Here is a 23,005-nt window from a genome sequence, read left to right as displayed (position 1 = left end):
GATGGCAGGGAAGTAGACCCAAGGCTGCACACTTGCTGCAGCACAGGCCTGACCAGACCAGGAGCACAGCAAGCAAGCCTGGCTTGGCCAGCAGCCGGTATCAGGCACTGGTCACAGCCTCTGACCCACAGCGGTAACTTTGATGCCCAGGATGGCACTACTGATCTCAGGGGCTACAAAAAGCTACTTTAAAGCTAAGTATTATGACTAGTAATTAGGTCACAGTGTAAATCAGCAATTCACAATTTGTCCCAGCCACAACGAAGGACCGTGTTTTACAGTATTTAGATTATGAAGTGTGAACCATTTGCAGAAATATGCAATCAAAAGAAAATATTATATTTATATATGTATATATAAATATAAAAAAAAAAGAACTGTATGAGGAATGTCCAAATGCCATAGCAAATACCTGCCTGGCCAGTAGCATGTGGACTGTTCATCTGACCTGGGGAAAACAGCAGGGATGGGAAGATGCTTTGCATCTGCCTCAGTAGAGTAAAATCTTCCAGCCTGGGCTGATCACTTTGACAGGAACTGCTTCAGAAAAATCCTTACCACCAAACTTTTGGTAAAGGAGAACTTTTGTGTATTCTTCTCCATTCCTTTGCAAGGATTCATAAGCAAACAGCCGTTGGAAAAATACACCCAAAAGGAGTTTTGGCTGAAATCCACGGACCTTAATTCATTTGCCTTGCTGGGTGATTGAACTTATCAGAACACAGTGTTGATGAACTTGTGTAAAAGCAGGAAGGAAGGGAAATGCTTTCGGGCCACAGCCTGCTCCTCTTTGCCAGCATGGTTTTGGGGAGACGTTGCCCGAGCCAGGTTTGTTTTTTCTGGTGACGGGGCTAAGCCTCTCCCATGTGAAATTTCACTTTTCAATGAAAACTTACTCCGGGAGGAGCAAAGCCAGTGTAATTCTCGTGTGACTCATGCGCAGAAAACGCAAAAGTCAATAGTCAAGAGTTTATTTGATGGAGGTTTTCTCCTAATTAAGAGGTCATTAAGGGGATCCGACTGTTACTCAGCGCTGAGACGAAGGTCCCCAGCAGCTGCTCCAGCCCCGGAGATGTGCTGCCAGCACATTTTTCCAGAAACATGTTTCCTCTCTCGCTAGCGGCCCCTTCCCCCTCCCCGCCACCCCGTTTCTAGTCTCTCCAGCGCTGATGAGCTAATAGCATTTTTCCTTTGCATACTTTGGCGCTGCCCCACGGCATACTCTGGCAGCCTACGTGTGTCTGAGCGCGCCCGCCCGCCGCAGGCTCGCCGGGCGCGGGGGGAGGATGGATGGGGAGGATGGGGAGGATGGATGGGGAGGATGGGGAGGATGGATGGGGAGGATGGGGAGCCCCCGCCGCCGCGCCGGCCCTCGCCGCCCCGGCCCCCCCCGGTCCCCCCCGCGCGGGCGGGCTGGGGGCGGCCGGGGGGGAACTGTCAGGGCCGCACGTTTCCAGCCGCATTACGTGAACAAATGGCGGGGGCGCAGCCAGCCCAGCCAGCGGGGCTTGTGTAACTTTGCGAGCGTGCCAGCAAGTTTAAAGTCCCTGGTCTCTCCTCCTCCTCCTCCTCCTTCCCTCGCTCCAGACACCAGCGCGGGCCGGAGAACGATGAGAGGCTGATTGTTTGCTCCGGCGCCCATTCGCATCCCCTCGCCTATAAATATCGGCGAGAAGAAAAGCTGCTCCCGCCGCCTCCCCTGGGCCGGGTTTCCTTCGCGACGGCCCGACCTGCCCGATGGCACCGCCCGGGTCCCGCCGCGCCTGAGACCCCGCTGCCCGCCTAACCCCTCCAGAGGCGCAGCCCCCGGCCGCCCCGCACCCCCGCCCCGTCCGGGCAGGAAGGCGCCCCTCGCTGTCCGCTTGCCCCCCGCACTCTCGCCCGTTTCTCTACCCCGCCGCACCCCCACAGCGGAGAAGATGCAATTCGCGCCGCCGGGGCTCCTGCTCGCCCAGCTGCACGCGTGCATCTACTGGAGCTGCCTGTGGCCCGCCGGCTGCCAGCAGCCGCCGCCGCGCCGGGACCCCCCGCCGCCCCCCGCCGCCTGGAGGCAGCGGATCCAGTGGGAGAACAACGGGCAGGTGTACAGCCTGCTCAGCCTCGGCTCCCAGTACCAGCCGCCCCGGCGCAGGCAGGCGGCGGAGGCGGCGGGCAGCCCCATCCTGCTGCTGCGGAACAACGGCTCGCTGCCGCGGAGAGCCGCCGCCCGCCCCGCCGCCACCGCCACCGCCGCCGCCGCCGCCGCCGCGCAGCCCCCGGCCGCCAACGGCAACCGCGGGGACCCCGGCGCACGGCACTGGTTCCAGGCCGGCTACCAGGTTCCCTCCGGGGGTCGCGCCGCCGCCGGGCAGCGGAGCCAGGGGGCCGCCACCCCCGCGGCGGCCGGGGCGGCCAGGAGCACCTCCTCGGGGGCGTCGCGACCCAGCGACCCCAGCGCCCCCGCCGTCGGCACCGGCACCGACACCAACCGGAGCAGCACCGGGGCTGGCGCCCCGCCGCCTCTCAGCAGCTTCAGACCCAGGCGGGAAGATGTCATGGTGGGGGACGACCCGTACAACCCCTATAAGTACACGGACGATAACCCCTATTACAACTACTACGACACGTACGAGAGGCCCCGCCAGGGCAGCAGGTACAGACCCGGCTACGGCACCGGCTACTTCCAGTACGGTAAGAGCCCTCCTGCTTCCCTTCCCCTTCCCCTTCCCCTTCCCCTTTCCCTTTCCTTTTCCCCTTCCCCGTCCCCGTCCCCCCCGCCGCCCCCGCCGCGCCGCCCCGCTCCCCCCCGGCGCCCGTCGGTGCCATCGCGGAGCGTCCCCAGGGGACGCGGTGCGGGGGTCGGTGCGGGGGTCGGTGCCCTGACCGCCTCTCGCTCGGGGAAAAACCCTCCCGGCAGGCGGCTGGGGCCCAGCGGCCACTGCCGTGGCTGGGGGGGGGCGGGGGGGGCGGCGCGGGGGGGGGCAGCCCACCGCGGGGGTCCGGCCGTCGCGCTTGCGATGCGGCCTTTGAGAAACGCCGAAGGAGCAAGGGGGAGAGCGAGCGTTGTGGTGGGCAGGGGTCCGCAGCGGAACGGCGGCGCCTCACGACTGGGACGGCGGCCAAGTATTTGCAGACGTGTCCTGGGTTGATCTTGCTGTTCTGTGGTTGGTTTGATGAACTGCAGGTCTCCCTGACTTAGTCCCGGATCCCTATTACATCCAGGCGTCCACTTACGTCCAGAGGATGTCCATGTATAACTTGAGATGCGCTGCCGAGGAGAACTGCCTGGCAAGGTAGGCACCACCGCGCGTCACGGCTCGCTGCGGGCTCCTGTGCCCCTGCGCCCACCACGGAGTACCTGAGGCTCGATGGTCCGAGCAAACCTAGCCCTGCTTGTAACCTTCTTTGAAGCCCGTGGCAGATGGTGGAGTTTGAACATAAGAATACGATACCGCCATATTAGAGAGACAAACTACAGATGCTTCGAAGAACCTACATTTTGTGAAAAGTTATATTGCACGTTTCTATTATCAGGCTCAGTCCAACATATCATAATTTTGCAAAATGGAGGCACCTAAAAAAACCTGCTTGAATTTGGTGATTTTCACCTTCATCCCCCAACCAAAAAAGATCATACCCTACTCCATTTAAAAAAGAAAAAAGACCAACCCTACTCTTAATCAGCAAAAGTTACTACTAAAATTATAACTTGCTAATTGTTTCTGGGCCTATGCCTTGTAATACCTCCTAAGAATAAAATCTCCCTGAAAAGTGTTTCAAAGTCTTTTAACGTGTTGAGATAAGAGCTTTGCCATGAAGTTAGGTCCTGTCCAGTTGGCAAAGAGGGATTTTTCCTGTTTTGTTTGGAAAGAAATTAATGGGGCTGTTTTGAACCATTTTGTTTGATACCTTATCGTGCAAAACAGATTTTATTTATTTACCAGCATCATTAATTGATGTCAGACTGTTTCCAGGGTTTTAGACTCTTTCTTCACTTGCTGGAAAAAGAAAACGAGGCATAGGAAGTAGTACTTTTTATGCTAACTTTACAGTGAAGACTAATGGAAATGTTCTTGCTGGCTATCTTGCTGGCTTAAAGGACTAGATAATAGATGTGTCAAATAGGAAAATACAGCCTGAGGCACATATATATTCATTTTTTTCTACAACAGAAACATCTGTTGTGTGATCTTACATACACAGTGAGTTATTTTGTTAACAGCAACCGATGAAATTGTATTTTTGGTACCAGAGTAATTTTACAGATAAGCAGTGATCTGCTTCCAAGACGGAGGCACAGAGTCAAGGTTTTGAACTCCCTTTTTTTTTGCTAGAAGCCGATCTGAATCTTACTCAGGTCGTGGTCTGACACCAGGCACTTCTGAGCATACCACGTGGAATTCTTGTGTGTCTCCAATGCATGAGCTTTAAGATGGCTGAAAAAAAAATTGTGCTATTAGTTACTTCTGAGACAAACTGAAGTGTTTATTAAACTGTTTCTTGCATGTACTTACGGCTTCTGTTTTTTTGCATTTTTACAGTTCAGCTTATCGAGCAGATGTTAGAGACTATGACAATCGGGTGCTCCTGAGATTCCCCCAACGAGTGAAAAATCAAGGCACATCAGATTTTCTGCCCAGCAGACCCCGTTATTCATGGGAGTGGCACAGCTGTCACCAGTGAGTGAAGTGCTCAGTATGGTACCTTCTAATTATCTTTTTACTAACAAATTTCACTTACAGGGTGACATTTTCTAAAACTGCAGTGAAGCAGGGGGAAGCCATGGGGAAACTTAAGCCTTTTACTGCCTGATCAATTTTAGGGCAGTGGTAATTACTCTTTATATAGCCACAGGAAACCAAAATGGTTATGAAGCTTATCTAGAAATATGAAACTCTCACAAGTAGGAATTCATTACAGAGACAAGTCTCGACAGTAGCACCTTCTCCCTTTACATATATTTTACATGGATTATAGTCCAGTTACATGTAAGTGGAACCCATAATTAAAAGTCCCAATTATGTTAAAATAACTGTGGAAATGCCAAAATGCACATCTACTAACATGTTCCCTATAACACATTATTGTAAACACTGACCCATACTTATTGACCTGGATTTCATGGGTTAGTTCCTGACAAAGAATGGTCTGGTCAATCCAGAAAATAGAAGATACTGAGTTGATTGATCCCATTATTATGTCCTTTATCATATCATGATACTTCCTTATGGCAGTATTACTTTAGAAACAGCAAAATTGCTGGAAACATGGCAAGGCAAATGTAGTAGAACATTTTCAACATTTTGGGAGCAGGTAACGCTGCAAACTTGTACCTTTTCAGAAAATTCACATACAACAGTTTGCCGATTTGTTCCAATTTTTGCTATTTCATAGAAGGACCAATTGTAAACTTCTGGAAAGCTTACCTTACTTCCACCTTATTTAAAATACAATCCTGCGGTTATGGGTACATAAATAATAACCTAGTATTACTTCATTAAAAAAGTAGTATGTAATGTGGGCTTGATCTAAAGGCCCCTGGTGTCAATGGAGTATTTCTGTCTAGCTTCAGAGGCTTTAAGCTTTTAATGAAAAATCAGTATCAGAACAAATTATTTCAAAAAGAGACTGATATTACTAGTTTATAAATCTTGTAAGGATCAAAAAAGCTGAAACTAAATCAAAGCAAAGAAAAAAAAGCCTCTATAAATGCCTTAGTTAATACCCACCCCTGAAAAAAATCACTTCCAACAACAAAAACCCCCCAATCCTGGAGCTTACAAAGTTGATAAATGGATGAAATGGATAGAGAGCAATTGAAACGTCCCATTTGCAGAAAAGCTGTTTCTTACTCTGCCATCATAGCCCAGATATTGCTATCCAGATGCAAAGTGTCTCTGATGTTGATTCATTTCTTGGACAGAAAATACATTGCCTACAAAAAATGCATTTCTCGTGATCATTTCCATGACAGTGATACAAGCCTATTTGGAAATGAACTACAACTGCCAATTAGTTTGGCTAGCCATCAGAATTCAGTGTTAGTCATCATCATTTGTAGACCAGTTTTAGTGTTCCTGACATGCATGCTTGTGAGGCTTGTGCGCTTCTCTTCATTTTAACAATAGGTTTGAATTCTGTTTAATTATATCTTTTTCATATACCTCATGAGCTGAAAACATTTGTAAGTAATGACAGCCAAATGCTGCGCAGAGTGCCGGTTGATAGTACAAGTTTAGTTTTCCATGTGTTTGGAAAAAGTGAAATTACAAGGATAATAGGTGTTCAAGTCCAACTAGAACCCACTGTGCGTGACAGCAAGAAAAATAACCCACTGTGCCCAGATCCGAAGCACACACACTTTTGAAATGGAGACTACATTAAGTATAGACTAAAAAAATTGTTGGCATCGGAGGAGATCTCCACTGCTATTACACATAAGCTGATTTATTTATGCAGATTTTATTGTCACTAGCATTATAAATGTGTTACACTGATTGAGGGCCATCAAAACGTGAAAGTAAATCGTTGGGTTTTTTCTAGCAAATAGCAAACTCCCCTGGAATTTATAGTATGTAAGGTAAGAATTCCTAGCAAAACTCTGGCTAAAGGCAGTTATAAGATGTACAATGCAAACTTGAACTACTTGATGCTTGCTATTGTTATTGGAGAAGAGCGGAAACAGGAAATTTTGGAAAAACAGTGCTGCTATGGAGTCTTTCCCTTAAATTAAAATGTATTATTTATAGAAGATGGCATTTCCATAGTAATTGAAAATTAGAATGCTGAAAAAAACCCTTAACTGAATAGGCAGCAATAGTAAAGTATACTAACACTGAAGTTCTATGTAATAAATAAAATTTGGTCAGATCTAACAGAAGGTAGATCAAATAGGAATATGTTAGAACTGTTATTGACAAGACCTGATCCATCTTTAATCATGTACCTATGGTTTTACAGACATTATCACAGCATGGATGAATTCAGCCACTATGACTTGTTGGATGCAAGCTCACATAGAAAGGTTGCTGAAGGACACAAAGCAAGTTTCTGTCTCGAAGATACCTCCTGTGATTATGGATATTACAGACGGTATGCATGTACCGCGCATACACAGGTAAGACTTCGTTTGGAGACAACCAGTTTCTTTCCCCCCTTCTAATTTATCTTTGGGTGCTTTGGGTATTTTGGGTATTTTTCTACCAATCAACTGATGCCCTAACTAGCTCTGAAGTTCTCCATCATAGAGGCCAGGATAGCCACTTGGAGACTTACAGTTTACCCAGATGCTGCTAAACGTGGGTGTCTCATTAAAATGCAGGGACACTCATTAGCTAGCATCACTGGTAACCGAACTATATTAAAACACACCACAAGTTCTTGTGCTTATAGGACTAGTCAAGAAAGCTAAAGAGAACTCAAGACAGAGTCAGTAAAGAAGTGGTTTCCAGTGTTCATTCCCCACAGACTGCTCAGTGATGTCCTTGGCTAGTCCCAGAGTTTGTAGCCAGTATTTTCTCCCTTACAGAGCATGAGGCTGTGAGGTGCTGAATTCCCTAATACCTATAGCTACCGGCTGGCAGTCCAACACAGAAAACTTAAGAGCATAGTTTTATGTGTGTATAGAAGGCTGTTAAAGAGAATGGCAGCTACGTGAACATAATGATGCGTCATATACAAATGTAAAACAAGGTCTTAGGGCTTATTAAGGGAATAGATAAAAAATGAAATGTACCATTATGATATCACACAAATTCATGGTAGACTCCTATTTTGAATATTGCATGGAGCTGTGGTCACCACTTCTCAAAACTGCTACAGAAAACCTTAAAAAAATCAAACCAACTAACCCCAGGAAAACAAGGATGATCAGTAGCGTAGTATGGCTACCACACTTAAAAGATTTCATAGACTGTTCCCATTGACAATGGAAATGCCCATAGACACTTTCGGAAAACCAGAAATAATAGGAAATCTTGAGTAGTCCTGGATGGAAAGATGAAATTGTTGATATCGACTGTTCCTCCCAATAAAAGAATTTAAGGACATCCAAAAGAACTGCCAGATAACAGCTTTAAAACACAGGGGTGCTGTTTTGACACATGAATAAAATATTAAATTCCTTGCTGTAGGATGCTGGAGAGATCATAAATATCTACATGGGTTCAAAAACAATGTAGCCAAAGTAATGGAGACCATTAAACAGAAAAATCTGATGGTACGCCATGTCTTAAATGCAGTTAAATTCAATGCCTAGTGGAAGGAATTTGCCTGGGTAAAGGACATTACACATCCCATTTTTTACGTTCTTTTCTCCTCAAGCATCTGCTGCTGACCACTGTCAGAGACATGATACTGAGGCTTGATGGATCTGTGGTTTAACTCGGTGTGGCCATACTTATACATAAACTTGTATCCCTTATTCTGCAGTTTTTAATCTAGAAGGTAGTTATTTTATCACAGAGAAATGGCAGCTATGCTTTACTGGCTGACGTGTCCACATTTGAATTTTAAATGTAATGAATGATCTGCAATAAAGAAAGGCTTTGAAGAGGTTTTATAAATATCTTTTCTCCTTCTGTAAACAATGACATCTAGCTAAGCAACATACATATTTTACAGCTGCAGTATTTGTGTCACTAGAATCATGGCTGTGTCAGCGTTTCCACTGGAAGCCCATATTTCAGGGGTTTGTAACGGGGCTGTAAAACTTTCCTCCAGCCTCAGACTTGGCACATACGTGCGAGAGTCTGAGCTGATCACCAGCTGGGTCAAGAGGGAATTCCTGCAACGCTTGGGTTTTGTGCACTGTGTGTCGCCAGAGCAGATCAGCTTTGCCTAGAGCAATCTATGTTGGCCACAGTTAATGACACCAGATTTGAACCACTGATACACTCATACATGGAGATTTTTACTAATGTTCCTAACAGCAAAGTTTTCAGAAAAGATTCATTTGGAAGAAAGGCTACATTTTCAGTTCTCTCAGCTTCTTGTGTCACTATTTGCCTGAAGAGACGACACTTCCATGCAAAACTCAATGTGAAAATGGCCGTAAACTGCACTATTCAAAGATGGCACTGTGGCAGAGCACATCTATAGCAAAAAAGTTGCATTATTCCTAAGAGTAGAGACACGTTCCAACACAGTGATCAAGTTTGTACTCAAGGACCTTGGAAGCTATTTACTTGAGATTTACAGATATTTAGGTCCAGCCTTTGGTCGGTTTTGATTTTATTCTCATCTTTTGTAATGAACAGTGACTAATAGCATCAACAATATTTACATAAAAGGAGTACTGTAACAAGTACAGCTATCTCGCAGATGAACAACTATCAATAGTATAGGTGTTTCTTATGTAGCAGTAATACAGTGCTGTCTATAAAAGTAGTGTGTTAGACTTATGTGTTCTAGTTTAATATTCAAATAAAATGCCAAGAAAGAACAAGCCTCATTTACTGAGGTAATTTTCTTAGAAAAATATGACAGTTAAGTGAACTTCAGTCTGAGAGTCCCTAATGTCTAGAATGTTACTATTCCTAATGATTTTTTTACATCCATCTTAACTTCATTTTTAAGGGACTGAGCCCTGGCTGCTACGACACTTACAATGCTGATATAGATTGCCAGTGGATTGATATTACAGATGTAAAACCTGGAAATTATATTCTGAAGGTAAGCGTATTGGGAGTGGGGCATTTTAGGGTTTGGGGGTTTTTTGTTTGTTTTTTAAAGCAGCAAATTATATGCATATATTCTTTTGATTATACTTTTGATTATATTTGATTATATAACTTTTGAAAGTTATCAGTTTAAACTTGGAAGTAGACAACACTGTGCTTTCTCCCCTCAAGGTGAGTGTAAACCCCAGCTACTTGGTGCCTGAATCTGATTACTCCAACAATATAGTACGCTGTGATATACGCTATACAGGCCACCATGCATATGCCTCTGGCTGTACAATTTCACCGTAAGTACATTCCTTTGTTTTTGCAACTGTTTCATATTGACAGTACTGAGTTGACAAAGAGATTTGTAAGCTTGGAGATTTACTTTAGATTGAAAAAAGTAGCTCCCACCATTGTGATACCAGTTTCTTCAGTATGTTGTGCTGTGGTTTCAGGACCTCGTGTGTTAATTCAAAATTCAGATGGTACTTTTTTCAAAAGTCTGTTTTGGCAGGAACGATGGGAACAATTGCTTTGCTCTTGGTAAATGCATAGCTTCCAATTCCTGGCCTCCGCTAATTAAACTATTTCCGTAAGGCTAGCCCTGATTTTTAAAAATTATTTAGTCCTGAAAAACAATTGTGAGATTTTCACTCTTGCAAGTGTGTCATCAGGATATTATATAGCACTTTCAAAATTGCTGCTACTGTCTGGGCTGCTCAGTAACTACCTCTGGCCCACACCTTCTTTGCATTTGCACTAAAACCTTTCTGTGCTCATTTATAGCATCCACACAAAACTGTTGAGCAGTTACAGAGCTCTTAAGACGTTCTGCAAAATCCCACACATGTATGTTACTTTGCTGCTGCTGCTGACACAGTAGCCATCCTCCCTGTAAACAGTTCTTCCAGACACAGCCCATTTACAGTTTAGTTCTTTAAAAGTTTAATCAATGCCACAATTATGCGCCCCCCTGCCCCCCCCCCCCCACCCGAAAGAGAATTTCATGTAATTAATGTTCTCATGGTAGATCTACTGGATCTACTGTAGCTTAGTATCTGTGAAACACACACACAAAAAGCAATCAAGTCTTCTGCAACACAGAGGTAAGCAGTTCTCGGGATAATATAGTAGTTGCTCATACAAAATACTTATCAAGGGGCTTCATTTGGATTGTATAAAAGTTTATGTGAAGTAAATTCCAGATCAGTAAATGGAAAGTAAAATAAATGACCAGTGTAGTGTGCTATAACAGCATCAGTGAAACAAACATATTGAATTAATGTGATTATTGCTTAATTAGCCTTTAAAATACAGATTCCTTACTTTGTATTAGGAAGACCAGTAGTTAAATGAGGCTAAAATGAGAAACGTTTTCCCGTGCCAATGTGGAGATCTGCATTTGCAATCACACTTTGGTCATAAATGTGACAAATCAAATGGCTTCAACAAAATCGCTTCAACAAAATCCTCTGTTCTTGTCATGTGCTGGTCAGACTTGCAGGAAACAGAGGAAAAAGAGCAGGCGTCCTGCAGGTCATGAGAGATTACTTTTGGTGGAGCTGTGACAGGAGCTTTTAAAGCATTTCTCTGTAACAGGATGGACTAATTGGTACTTCTAGCAACACTGTTTCTGTTAACTTCAGGTGGAAGGGAAATATAACTTTATGCTTCACGGCTTCAGCTTCTAGTCTCCCCACGGTACCTCTGTGAATGTTAACAAGTAAATATGTTCTTGCAGGGTGAGGAAACAAAATTTCTGTTCCATTTTGTTGACCTAGCCTTCAAGCTGGCAAAAGGCTATTTAGCAGATACTCTTTTTGTATGTGCTGTGTCATCTGCATAACATTGTTTCTCCTCTTTCCACAGATACTGAGAAAGATGCAAGATAATGGATGAGACCGTGCCAAATGTTTTGAACTGAAGTATCATTATATAAACTCCAATAGGATGTAAACACTATAGAAACAAAACTGCAGAACATACACACATACACCCACACACCTTATGTGATTTTTGAAGCACTTCAGCTGCTTCTCAACCAAATCTGTAACTGGATTTTAAGCATTTAAAAATTGGTGTTACTTTCATTACTATTGAAATGTGTGGAACTGGTGATTCATGCACAGATACTTTGAAATTTTGAAAATCATAACTCATTCGTAAAACATGAGCATTTCTTAACTCCTGAAAATTTGGAGTTAAGGCGATAATAGACTTCAGTGGGAATATTACTGGTGAATGAGTTGAACATATTTTAAAAGGTAGCAAAAATTTATGTATAATGAATGCAATAATAAAATGCAATAGGAAGTACTAATGTCAGCTATCTCAGAAAATACCAGAATGAAAAACAGCTTAAGAGTAATGCTACAGTACCATTAAAATAAAACTTGCTAGGACATGTTGATACGAATGAGAAAAAAAGTATGTTCAGTTTTCAAGGAATATTAACATATAGCAGAGAAATACATATATATATATATATCAGTTATACCCCTGCAAGAAAAGTTATGTTTACATTTTTAATACCTTTAGAAGTTTTTCCATTTTCTTAAGTAAAAAACAGATGGGGTTTTGAAAGAAACCTTTTCATCTGTGGAAATGACTTAAGTAACTTAGCCACCTTTCTATGTTCAAGAGATTTTTCAAGGTGGGGCTTTTAAAAGACTTCTGCAAACTTAATGTGGATAAAAATAAACACCTGTTAAGAAGAGGGCTCTTAGCGGTGATGAAGAGTTCCTGATGTAGTCATCTGTGAAAAACATCCAACTTGAACAGGTTAACCATCAAAATAATAGAGGCGATAAACTCAGGTGGCACCACAAACAGAAGTAGGTTAGAATCTCTAGCAAAAGCCTACTACCTGCTTCCCCCTTAAGTACTGTATTTGACTTTAAAAATTAGTATCTCAGTACTCAAACAATGAATTTGAAAATATACTATATTTAGAGGGAGAAAAAAAGTCAATGTATTTAACATCCTACTTCAGGCTGTTCAGGAACCAAATACAACATTGTCAAAAGGGAAGAACTTCCAGCCCAAATTAAAGATTTTGCTGAACTGCTTAACTGGTGCTGGGTACACCACTCCTCCTCCTATCCCCAAATTATTTTGCTTTTGCAGTGCACCCTGCTGTAAGCTACAGTAGCTGTGATTTTGTTTTTAAACTGTGAAATAACATATCACAAGGGGATCTGGCGTTTTTTTTTCATAAGATTTCTGATCACGTAAAATAAAGGATCTACTTTTGAAACAAAGGGACCTAGAAATATTGATTGGCATTGGTTAAGTTTAATGAGCAGATCAAAACATCTAATGAGACACGGGAAGGTCAGTATCTTTAAAAAAATTGCAATATACTTGTGCTATTCAGTGTAGTCAAAAACGAAAAATCTGAGGAGTACGGAGAGGTTTGTGCAACAAAACCCTATGGACTTAATTTGGAAGTTTTATGAATTGCCCTTTAAGGATCAGCTTTTTCTTTACTACATATATTTAAGCTTATTTCACAATTATAAAGTATTTCCACCTCAATCATAACTGGGTTACAAATTTGCACAACTAGTATGTATACTTAATCTAAGAACCAGCAACTCTGTGATGGTAATCACTCAACATTGGGAGTGTGTGCAGAACAAACCCCATCTATACCTGCAGGTCCCTTTTTGTTTGCTGAGAGATCCGTTTTAGCCATCGGTCACCAGCATGGGCATCAAACAGAAGCAAAATTTGGAAACTAGATTTATTAGAAAGCCATTTATTACATATGCCTGCACAAATGAGGGTCTGTTTAAAGCTTAGGCTTCTGCAATCTCAGCCCAAAGAGTTTTTAAGATTAAAAGGTGTTAAGGGATGCAAGTGCATTCACCTTTCTACAGCCTTAGGTCACAGTTGGGGTGAAAGTCCTGACAGCAGATTGGGCAATGGACACAAAAGCTACTGTAATGGAAGCTAGGCTGTGGGCACGGGCTGCTTCCTGGTTAGAGGTTGTGTGCTTGTACCTCATTGTGCCTGATGCTGAATGTGGGATAAGAGAGCACTAATTGGACACAGAGCAGCCACAGGAATTCAGTTTATCCCTCGGCTTACGAGGCAATAACCTGCTCACATGTCTATACCCAAACTACTTGCAGAACTCCACTGAAGTCAGCAAGGAACCAGAGGACCTTGAGTATCTCTGTAGGCAGAGCACGTTGTAATACTGGACTTAGTCCTTTCAGTGGGAATGGCCTGGTTCGGAAAGGTGTTGAACGCCATAACTTTGAATATTGGGGATATTGTAGCTACAAAACTGTAGCTTTTTTTTCCGTAGCAAAATATTGTATTTGTTTTGAAATGTGTGTTAAGCAACATGACAGTGATGTACAATAGCACAAAAATTGCCTATAATGACATGAACAGTCTATTTAGAAAACCAAGGGATTTTAGGATTAAAAAAAATGAAGGAATGTGACTTTAACTTCCCCTGTTTAACTATAGTAAATCACAACGCAGTAGAAGAGCTTATTATAGAATCTGTAGAAGTAGTTCTAAATAGGGGAGTGCCAACCAGTATTTTCAGTAACTTGGCTCTGCAGTTTTGACCCAGACACCTTAACTTGCCTTTTTCATACTGGAATATATTTGTGGAATTACATGCATTTTTGTTGAAAAACATTTATAAAAAGTTTTGATAAAACCATATTTCATACAGCAAATTATACTTTGGAATCCTTTTTCCCAGACATTGGGCTTATTCCCATCATCTTTGAAAGGCATCTTGCCATTGGTCTCAGTGGGAGCAAAATCAGATTTAAATTTTGTGAGAATTCTAGTACAAATTTGATGTCTTGCAGTCTTGAATTTCCTTTGAAAAGCCAAATCATGAAAATGTGTGTGAAGCAATTACCTCCCACATTTCAGATCTTTAGATAAAAATTGCACATAAGCAATGTATTGTCTGTCAGGCTCATTACAGGAGGGGTTTGTTATGTATTTTTTTTAATCCTGAAATACATCTGATATTTGCATATTTTTAGACAACAGTGTAACAAAAATGACAGATTGGTCACCAATGGAACCAACATATTGTGTAGATGTTTTGTGTTAGTAAAAGTCTACTCATTTTCTCTATGCTCCAAAGTTTACTGTGCAGTGTCGAATGAGTGCAAACACCAAATGTACTTTCCTATAATAATTCATGCATTGTTTGCAGTGTGCTCATTCAAAACCAGCAGGGTGAATTTCATAAATGAGACATTGAAAGGTGGTTTATCCTGTGTCTCACATTTATGCCGATACGGCATTTTCATTTTCTCCAAATCCTAAAAGGTGCTGAAAGATTTTAACTTGAATTAAAACCAAAGAGTATGTTATTGGGAGGTTTTTATTATGCAACTAAATGCTACAGATACAGTGAAATGCCACTTGTTTTTGCAACTTTTTAAAAAGTTTTCATTATTTCCTTCACTTTTCTTCCAAGATTCTTAATTTCAATAACTTTGCATCTTTATCTGAAGAGCTCTAATTTATAATATTCAGGCACTAGCTTTGTATTCTTCATTGCACTTTCATATTCTTGTGTTACATGCCCGTATTATGGTTGCAAGTTTATGTGAAAATGACTTGAATAAAATGTTTCAAGCGTTCTACTTGTTGAAGTATTATACTTAATGCATAGGCCAGATCCATCTCTCAATGAGAAAGATTCAACTAAAGCTGTTATATCTATATGAAAATGAGGAAGATTCTGTCATGCTGACATGGTCTCAGGAAAAGTATCACAGTAAGTTAGAAGCAAGAAAGAAAAAGTTGCAAGGCATGATAAATTGCCTCCTATACTACACAAAGGCTTAACACATGAAAGCATAACAGGATGAGGTATGGTTCATCTGGATACAACTTCTCGTTACCATATCATCTGTCTCTGTAGGCACACGAACTTAGAAACCACTTTTCTGCTCCAGAAACCTAACTTTCATGGAAAGAACATTTGTGCAGTCCATGGCAGAAAGTCTATGTACTCTAGAAAACTGACTAATGCATTTAACACTCAGTTACTCCAAAAACATTTTACCTTCCTCACATGTCTTGTTTACCCCAAGTACAAACAAAAGTCCTGCTGCCTCTTCAATCCATATGCTACATTGGTTAAAAAATGCTGAACTGTGAAGCAACTCTTGTCCCTTCACTGAGGGATTAATACAGAAGAGCATGGTTAAAAACTTTGGAATGTTCACTCTAGAAGAGGTTATCAAACACTTAAATATCAACTAATGGCACTCTCAGCTTTGAGTAAATGGAGACAAATATGATGTAGTATCTTTTACAATTCATAAAATAGATGTAGAATTACTTCAGATATAAACAATGTTGTGACAACATTTCTGTAATTAATTTAAAAAAAAATATTCCTATAGTGCTACATATTAAGAGCTAAGAGCTTCAAACTGAGAATTCCTGCAAGTACTATCCCTAAACCGCAGAACTGTGTGGATCAGAATCCATGCAAATACAAAAAATGCAGTAAAAAAGTGCATACAATTATTGCAGAAAGTATATTAAAACTTCCTGAAAATAAAGCATCTCTTAGTTTCCAAGTAACTTCTATCTGCTATTCTACAATTTCATTTTCACATTAGATCACTTGCCTAGTATTGCAAAATGATCTATTGCCAGTCTACAACTGGAAAACAGCTCAACACATTCAGTTAAGAAAGTGTGGCTATAACTGCATTTTCATTCAAGCCTTATTTCTCCTGATCTAATCAGTCCATAAAATCTGATGAGAGAAATATTTGTGCCTGTTTGGAAATCTTCAAACTGGTGCTATCAATAGTACACCTGTCATTCTTCTAAAAAAAAAAAAAGAATAATCACATTTAAACTAAAATTCTCTTAAAAGATACCGACAGTATGTACCTTGACTGAGAACATTTCTTCTATGGTATGGTACTCAACTAGAAGCATGGTTCTTATTTTTTAAATTTAATCATCACAGGACGAAGTAACTTTCCGTATCACTATAAAAATAAATTGGTAGTACTTTGTAAGAAGCCTCTGTCTAAACAGTATTACAGATACAAGTAAAGTTAAAATCATGTATATACTGAAAATGTTACATTGGTATAATGAGAAAATGTTCTGAACTTTATCAACAACCTCCAGGCAAGTTCATTAGGTTTATCAGTTCACTAAAAAATTGCCCAGTTACACACAAAAAATGCTCAAGTTTCAATCATCACTAGTTTGTATAATGCATGAAGGCTGTGATCCAGGTGAGTCACTAAGCACCAGCTAAAAGCAGTAGCAACCTATTAAAATATGAAGCAATGCCAGTAACCTAATCTCTCTTCTCTCATTCATGTTCCCCCTATGTTATCTTTTTCTTTAAAGTGGGAGCTCAGAAGTGTTTTGAAGACAAAAAAAAAGATGTTTTGATAAGCCAGGCTTCCTTCAGGAAGAATTCTATGGCCACAAATTACAGCTGTAAGAATGGAGTAAGCAGCTTGCTGAAATGCCAAGAAAAACCAATGCTCCTAGACCTCTAAGCACATGCAAAAAAGCACTTCAGAACATAAGCTCCTTAAAGAGCTCCCCCCCCAAAAAAAACCCACCCTATTTGCAATCTTTAACTTTTTGGTCTTTAATGAGAATCAACTCTTAAAACAGGGTGCTCATCTGCTATAACAGGTCCATGAAGAACTGTAATATAAACTGATGACATCTACCAAAAGAAATTTTTCTTGCTGTTTACTGGAAACAGAGAAGTTGAACATACCAAACACCTGTTTGGTGTAGCATTCAGCTAGGATTTATTAACTTATTTATTTGAAATATTAAGGATTAGCGTTTGCATCTGGGAAACTTCCAAGTTTGTAAATAGCAGGTAAATGCATGGCTTTTTCTGCAAAATAGTATCCTTCCCTACAAAACCACAGTAAACGTAATTTCCATGTTTTATTTTGATGCTTCTGACCTTAGATGTTCTTCGATACAGTACAGTGAAAATAACAACAATGAAGAACACTGGGAAGTGGAGTGTTATTTTAATTTCTAATTCCTCTGAATGGCAATGCCATTCAGGAAGGTAATACCACATATACTGACATTTGTTTAGATGCAGAAAAGAAAGCCTAACTAAGTGAGGCAGACAAAATGGACCAACTGGAACATTTAGCCTTCAAGAACTTAACACAGGATGGGAGAATGGGCAGAAATAGCTGGGCTATAAATATTAGGATGCAGAGTCTGTAAGAGGGGGTGGGGGGCATACCAGCAACCGAGTTACACTACATAAAAAACCCTGAAGTTTTTCCTGCCATTTGACTCTAATGTTACCCCAGGTGGAATACACTGAGGTTTTACACAGCACCTACATGTTTTAGACACGTCCAGTAACTCTCCTGTGGAGCTGCTGATGGTTAGGGAGTCATTGCTTGGCTTGGTCCCAAGTATAAACAATCACAAGGAGTAGATGAGGTAGGAAGAGATCTCTGGAGATCATTTAGTTCAAACCCACTGTCCAAGCAGGGTCACCTTGAGATGGTTACCCAGGACAGTGTCTAGCCAGGTTCTGAATACCTCCAAGGATGGAGACTCCACAGCCTTTCTGAGCACCTGTGCCAGTGCTCCATCACTCTCACAGTAAAAGGTTTTTCTTGTTTAAGCAGAATTTCTTGTATTTCAGTTTGTGCCTATTGCCTTTTGCCCTGCCACTCAACAGAACTGAGAAGAGTATGGCTAGATCTTTACACTCCTCCTGCCCAGCCCCCACCCCCCACTCCCCCTGCCCTGCCTCCCCCTCCCTGTATTTATACACATTGACAAGATCCACCTCCCCCCCGACCCTCTCTCCTTCTGAACAGTCCCAGCTCTCTCAGTCTCTACTCACATGCTTCAAGCTCTAATCATCTTGGTCACCCTTTGCTGGACTCACTCCAGTCTGTCCTTATCCCTCGTGTACTGGGACGCCCAGAATTGGACCCAGCACTTCAGATGCGTCCTCACCAGTGCTCAGTGCAGTGCATGGATCACCTCCCTTGTCCTGCTAATAACACTCTTTCTAATGCACCCCCAAGGGGCTGCTGGCTTTCTTTGCTGAGACATAGAAAAGGACTGTTTTTCAGAAGAGTGAAATACGTAGGAATGACTTCTACATTGTTAAGGATTACAGATTCTACAAGTTTACATGGATTTATCTGCAGAAAAGAAATCCATCAACAATTACTGAACACAATAAGCTGCACATATCACAAGATGTCCCTGAGCTATAAAACTGGAAGCTCAATGAGTTGGAAGCTGGATGATATATCACTGTGCTAATTCTATCACTATGCTTAAACCATCCCTTCTTGACTATTGTTGAAGATATTAGGCTACATAGACTTTTGATTGGATGCAGGGCTATTCTTAGGCATTACAAAATGCTACATGAATTGCACAGTGTATTATCCTACACCTACTGCAGTCATTTACCAAGTTTCTGAATTAATTGGATTATGAAAGATACAAGATTCTGAAAGACAAATATATTTAAATAAACAACACTGCCAAAGATTAATTACAAGTTCGGAACCTGTTTCAGTGTAACAGTACAAAAAGCCCCTGAGGAAAAATACAATGAAGATTTAACCTCATCCCAAGCAAATGAACGCCCAAACTCAAAATGGCCCTTGAAAGTCATATGTTTCTTAGTGTACAATGACCTTTCAGTTTTTCAGCATTCTTTCAGACAGTGCAAGACAGACTTGTTGGAGCACCCAGATATATCCACCTGAACAACATGAAAGACAGCCTTTCAGTTCTTGAAATGGGCAGTGCAATCACAGGACAGAGATCATAATTCAACAGTCAACTATTTTATTGCTCTCCAGAAATTTTCATATCATGCAGCATACTGATTGGCTCTTCCAGTTACCCTATACATTCATTATTTTGTGAAGTCTGTTCAGTTTTAGGAATCTCTTACTTTTGCTCGGCTGAGAGGTACTTGATAATATAGTCCTAGGATTATCACCTCAATATTTTGTATTTTCCCCTCTTTTGACATCAAAGTCCTCATATAGTTTAAAGAACATGTCTACAAAAAAAAAAAAAAAAGCTCCAAAGAATCTGTACTATTCCCACAGGGCACAAATGATGTTCCTAAAAAAACATTCATTCATGCTGGAATGTATTTTGTAAATGGTGGCACTATGTAATGGGAGTTACAAAGCAACACCATATGACCATACATTAACACAGACAGCACACTGAATAAATGAAGCAATCTCAATTATTAATAGATGTTAAGTTCTAGCAGCTGCTATTTTATAGGTTGCAAAGGATAAGGGCAGTATGACAGAAGTATTCAAACAGCAGTTGTTACTTTGTAAAAAAATACCACAGGATGCAAACCTGCAAGAATCCTTTTTTTTAATAAAATTCATACATAGTCTAGTCATCAAATTTAATCTTTTTCCCTTGGAATGCTGTAATTTGGGACATTTGTTCCCGGCGCCGCCTGCTTGCTTCCCATGACGGATGAAGAGGCTGCTCTGAACATGCTTTCTTATTGTCGCATTTAATACTGGTAGCTTTTGCAAATGGTTGCTTCTTGAGGTGTGGTTCCTTTTTAAGAAGAGCTGTGCAAGAAGTACAAAATATAATATTAACTACATCATGAACCTTCACAAAAATATGCTAAAACTACTTTGAGATTGCAGATGTTTTCAAGAATTTCTTAATGAGCCACAGGGAGCACATTCGTCTGAATGTTCCCAGCAAGATTTCCTCACCTTGCAGTCCAATAAATTGTCACTTGGTAGACTGCAAATAGTAAGGTTTATTACTACTGACCGCATCTAAAATTTGTGTAGACAAATACTCAGCACAGTCTCAGCTTTTTTCTTCATAATAAACCAATAAGATATTACACAATGTAACTCTGTATGCATGAAATGATATCCTTGATGTAATGAATTCCAAAATGGTACCATATATAATAAATGGAATAAAATATTGAAGGAGCCGTTAAAGGTATTAATTATGAGATAAACTACTTGTGAAATATCATAAGCTGACACCTTTAACTGTGCACACATAACACTAACTGCTCAACATGAAGAAAGATGGAAAAGCACTTTCCTATGTTTCCCTACTTCAAATATTTATAATATTAAAAAATAGGAAATAGCAAACCATATCTGCAGATTAAAATGAAATCTCAACGATTTGACCATTTTAACAACAAATGTTGAAATATGTGCCACAAAACTGAAATGAAACAGAAAACTAGCCTATCATGACTAGACTGCAGAAGCAACAAAATCTCAAGAAGGTTTTTACTCTTATAACTTCATCAGATTAAGTAATACATACCTGTTCTTCCATTTTTTAGAGGCTGATCTTTAGAATTTCTAAAAAAAAAAAATAATTTAAGATTTATCAAGAAACTTGTAAGACAACAGACACCTGTGAGTAAAGAATAGTTATCATCAAAACACTTGTGCGAAGACTTTTCAAGCATAACGTGCAAAACCCTTACATATTGTTTCCTCTTTGTTAATCAAGAAGTAAAAATATAAGTATTCAGTCATGATTTAATTTGGATGCAGGTCTATTTAGAACCCCTATGAATATGTCAGTGCTAATGCGAATATGAAAAATACGTGTCACGAAAGCCCAACAACACTGCAGAGCAGTTTATGTGAAAGTGTTCTAAGCTGTAATTAGCTGAAATTCTCCTTGTTTGGTAAGGGGTACTAAAAATCACAACAATTTCCATTACTGGGAAGGAGAGAGGGAATGGAGAACATAACAAGAAAAGGTTTACCTTCTTCTGTTTTGAGATTTCTGATCAGAGGTAGACAAAGAACTGCAAAACATTGATTCTAGCTTGCTTGGTTTTGCATGTGGCTTTCCTTTTTCCATGATTAAATCTTGTACTGTCCCAGGTGCTGTGTTCTTTCCTTTCTTCAGCATGTTTTTCTGAAGGCTATCCTTTTCTTTTGCTGAAGAAGGATCAGTAACTGCTGCTATCTTTTTCTTTCTTTTTACCTTGCCAATGAAGAAATCATCACTGCTGTCACTGTCAGAATCTGATGACTGGTTATAAAACCTTTCTTCAGTACTATCATCAAAGTACTCCTCTTCATTAGGATGTTCCTGGTCACTATCATCATTATTTTTTTCTTTTATGGCACTGAATTTGTTCATGCTCATATTTTCTTTCCTTTTTTGAAAGTTGAGCTTCTTTCCTGTTTTACTCTGACTGCCTGCTTGCATTTCTACTGCCTGAAATGAAGATTCTTCTGTAGCATATGCTGTCTTCATTTTCACATTTTTCTGCTCAGATTCACTCTCACAAAGTTCTTCACCCACACTGTCAGTTTCTATTTTCATACTAATTTTTGTTTTTTGTTCACATCCTTGCTGGTTTTGAGCTTGTTTAAGAGCTTGGTCATCCAAATTCCTGTTGAAATGTGCTGATTTAGGCTGTTCTTCTGACTTAGCCTTTTTTGAAGGAGTGGCTTTGTCTGGGTTCTTTCTTGCATCCTTAAAAGCTTTTACAGCAGCTATACAAGGAGCAGAAGAAAAAACCTTTTGTTGCAGATACCCATGAGTTTACATAAGTTATTTTAATATAATAAAATATCTTTGCAAGTTAAATATGTTGTATTGAGTAAATGTACTTTGAACGTCCCTATCAATCATTTACTGAACACATGGGTCAAGAAATACCTTAAGAGTACAGCACCAACAAAAGTGAGGAAAAGAACTTGAAATTATTACTGATTGAATACACTATTAAACTTGGATTTAACTGTCAGCTTTTCTTTCAGCAAATAATCTGCAGTTGATAATCATGTTCATTTAGGGCATTACTTTGTGTGTGAAAACTGCAAACAAATAGTAAATTGCTCAGATACAATTAAATGAGTATTTGACATACTCTGTTATTAACAATGTAATTTTGTGACATTATTACTGGGACTTGTCCCTTTTTAGGACTTGTCCTTTTTTAACATCAACTTCAGTTGGAAAGACTGAGTTTAAAGAGAACAAGAGATAACCTAAAGAACCAGGAAATGTTCCCAAAGAATTCTGGGGACAGTTTCCAGAGCAAAACCTCTTAGCTGCCTTTGGAACACAGTTTTAATTCCCCTTTAGTTTTGTATCTGCCTGTTATGTACTCATTGCCAGTTCGGTCCTATTTCATTTAGAGATACTCCATTATACCCCTTATGAGCCCTGTTTGTCCTACAACCTGTATCTTAAATGTCATATAGTATACTATCACGTATAAGCCCATTTCAACCAATATAAATGACTACAAGGTTGTGACACTTTGTTCACTGCACCTAGTTAAGGTAACTACAGGGGCTTTTCCAGTTTTT

The 23,005-nt window shown here is 40.7% G+C and overlaps 2 protein-coding genes across 5 annotated transcripts in view; one reads left to right on the top strand and one right to left on the bottom strand.

The window, feature by feature from the left end:
- The first annotated feature begins 1,546 nt into the window (after window positions 1-1,546).
- Window positions 1,547-15,277, top strand: LOX (lysyl oxidase). Of its 2 annotated transcripts, XM_013297215.3 has the most exons (7): window positions 1,553-2,670; window positions 3,164-3,272; window positions 4,521-4,658; window positions 6,940-7,096; window positions 9,556-9,651; window positions 9,831-9,946; window positions 11,514-15,277. In XM_013297215.3, exons 1-7 carry the CDS (start codon window positions 1,920-1,922, stop codon window positions 11,518-11,520), a joined length of 1,374 nt encoding a protein of 457 aa, XP_013152669.3. In that variant the 5' UTR covers window positions 1,553-1,919; the 3' UTR covers window positions 11,521-15,277. The 2 variants fall into 2 exon arrangements, with proteins under 2 accessions (XP_055647373.1, XP_013152669.3); XM_055791398.1 differs by lacking the exon at window positions 11,514-15,277 and having other exon boundaries at window positions 1,547-2,670; window positions 9,831-9,950.
- A 4,193-nt stretch (window positions 15,278-19,470) lies between these two features.
- The window catches only part of SRFBP1 (serum response factor binding protein 1), an 83,146-nt gene continuing 79,611 nt past the window's right edge, over window positions 19,471-23,005 (bottom strand). For all 3 annotated transcript variants that reach the window (XM_055791152.1, XM_027783160.2, XM_013297218.3), the window contains 3 exons: window positions 21,442-22,183; window positions 20,988-21,025; window positions 19,471-20,251 (listed from right to left, as the gene is read on the bottom strand). In XM_055791152.1, coding sequence (XP_055647127.1) covers window positions 20,064-20,251; window positions 20,988-21,025; window positions 21,442-22,183 — 968 coding nt within the window. In that variant the 3' untranslated portion in view covers window positions 19,471-20,063. The remainder of the gene's footprint in view (window positions 20,252-20,987; window positions 21,026-21,441; window positions 22,184-23,005) is intronic.

Source organism: Falco peregrinus, chromosome Z, assembly GCF_023634155.1.
Source record: "Falco peregrinus isolate bFalPer1 chromosome Z, bFalPer1.pri, whole genome shotgun sequence".
NCBI lineage: Eukaryota > Metazoa > Chordata > Aves > Falconiformes > Falconidae > Falco > Falco peregrinus.
This window is presented reverse-complemented; position numbering and strand designations above follow the sequence as displayed.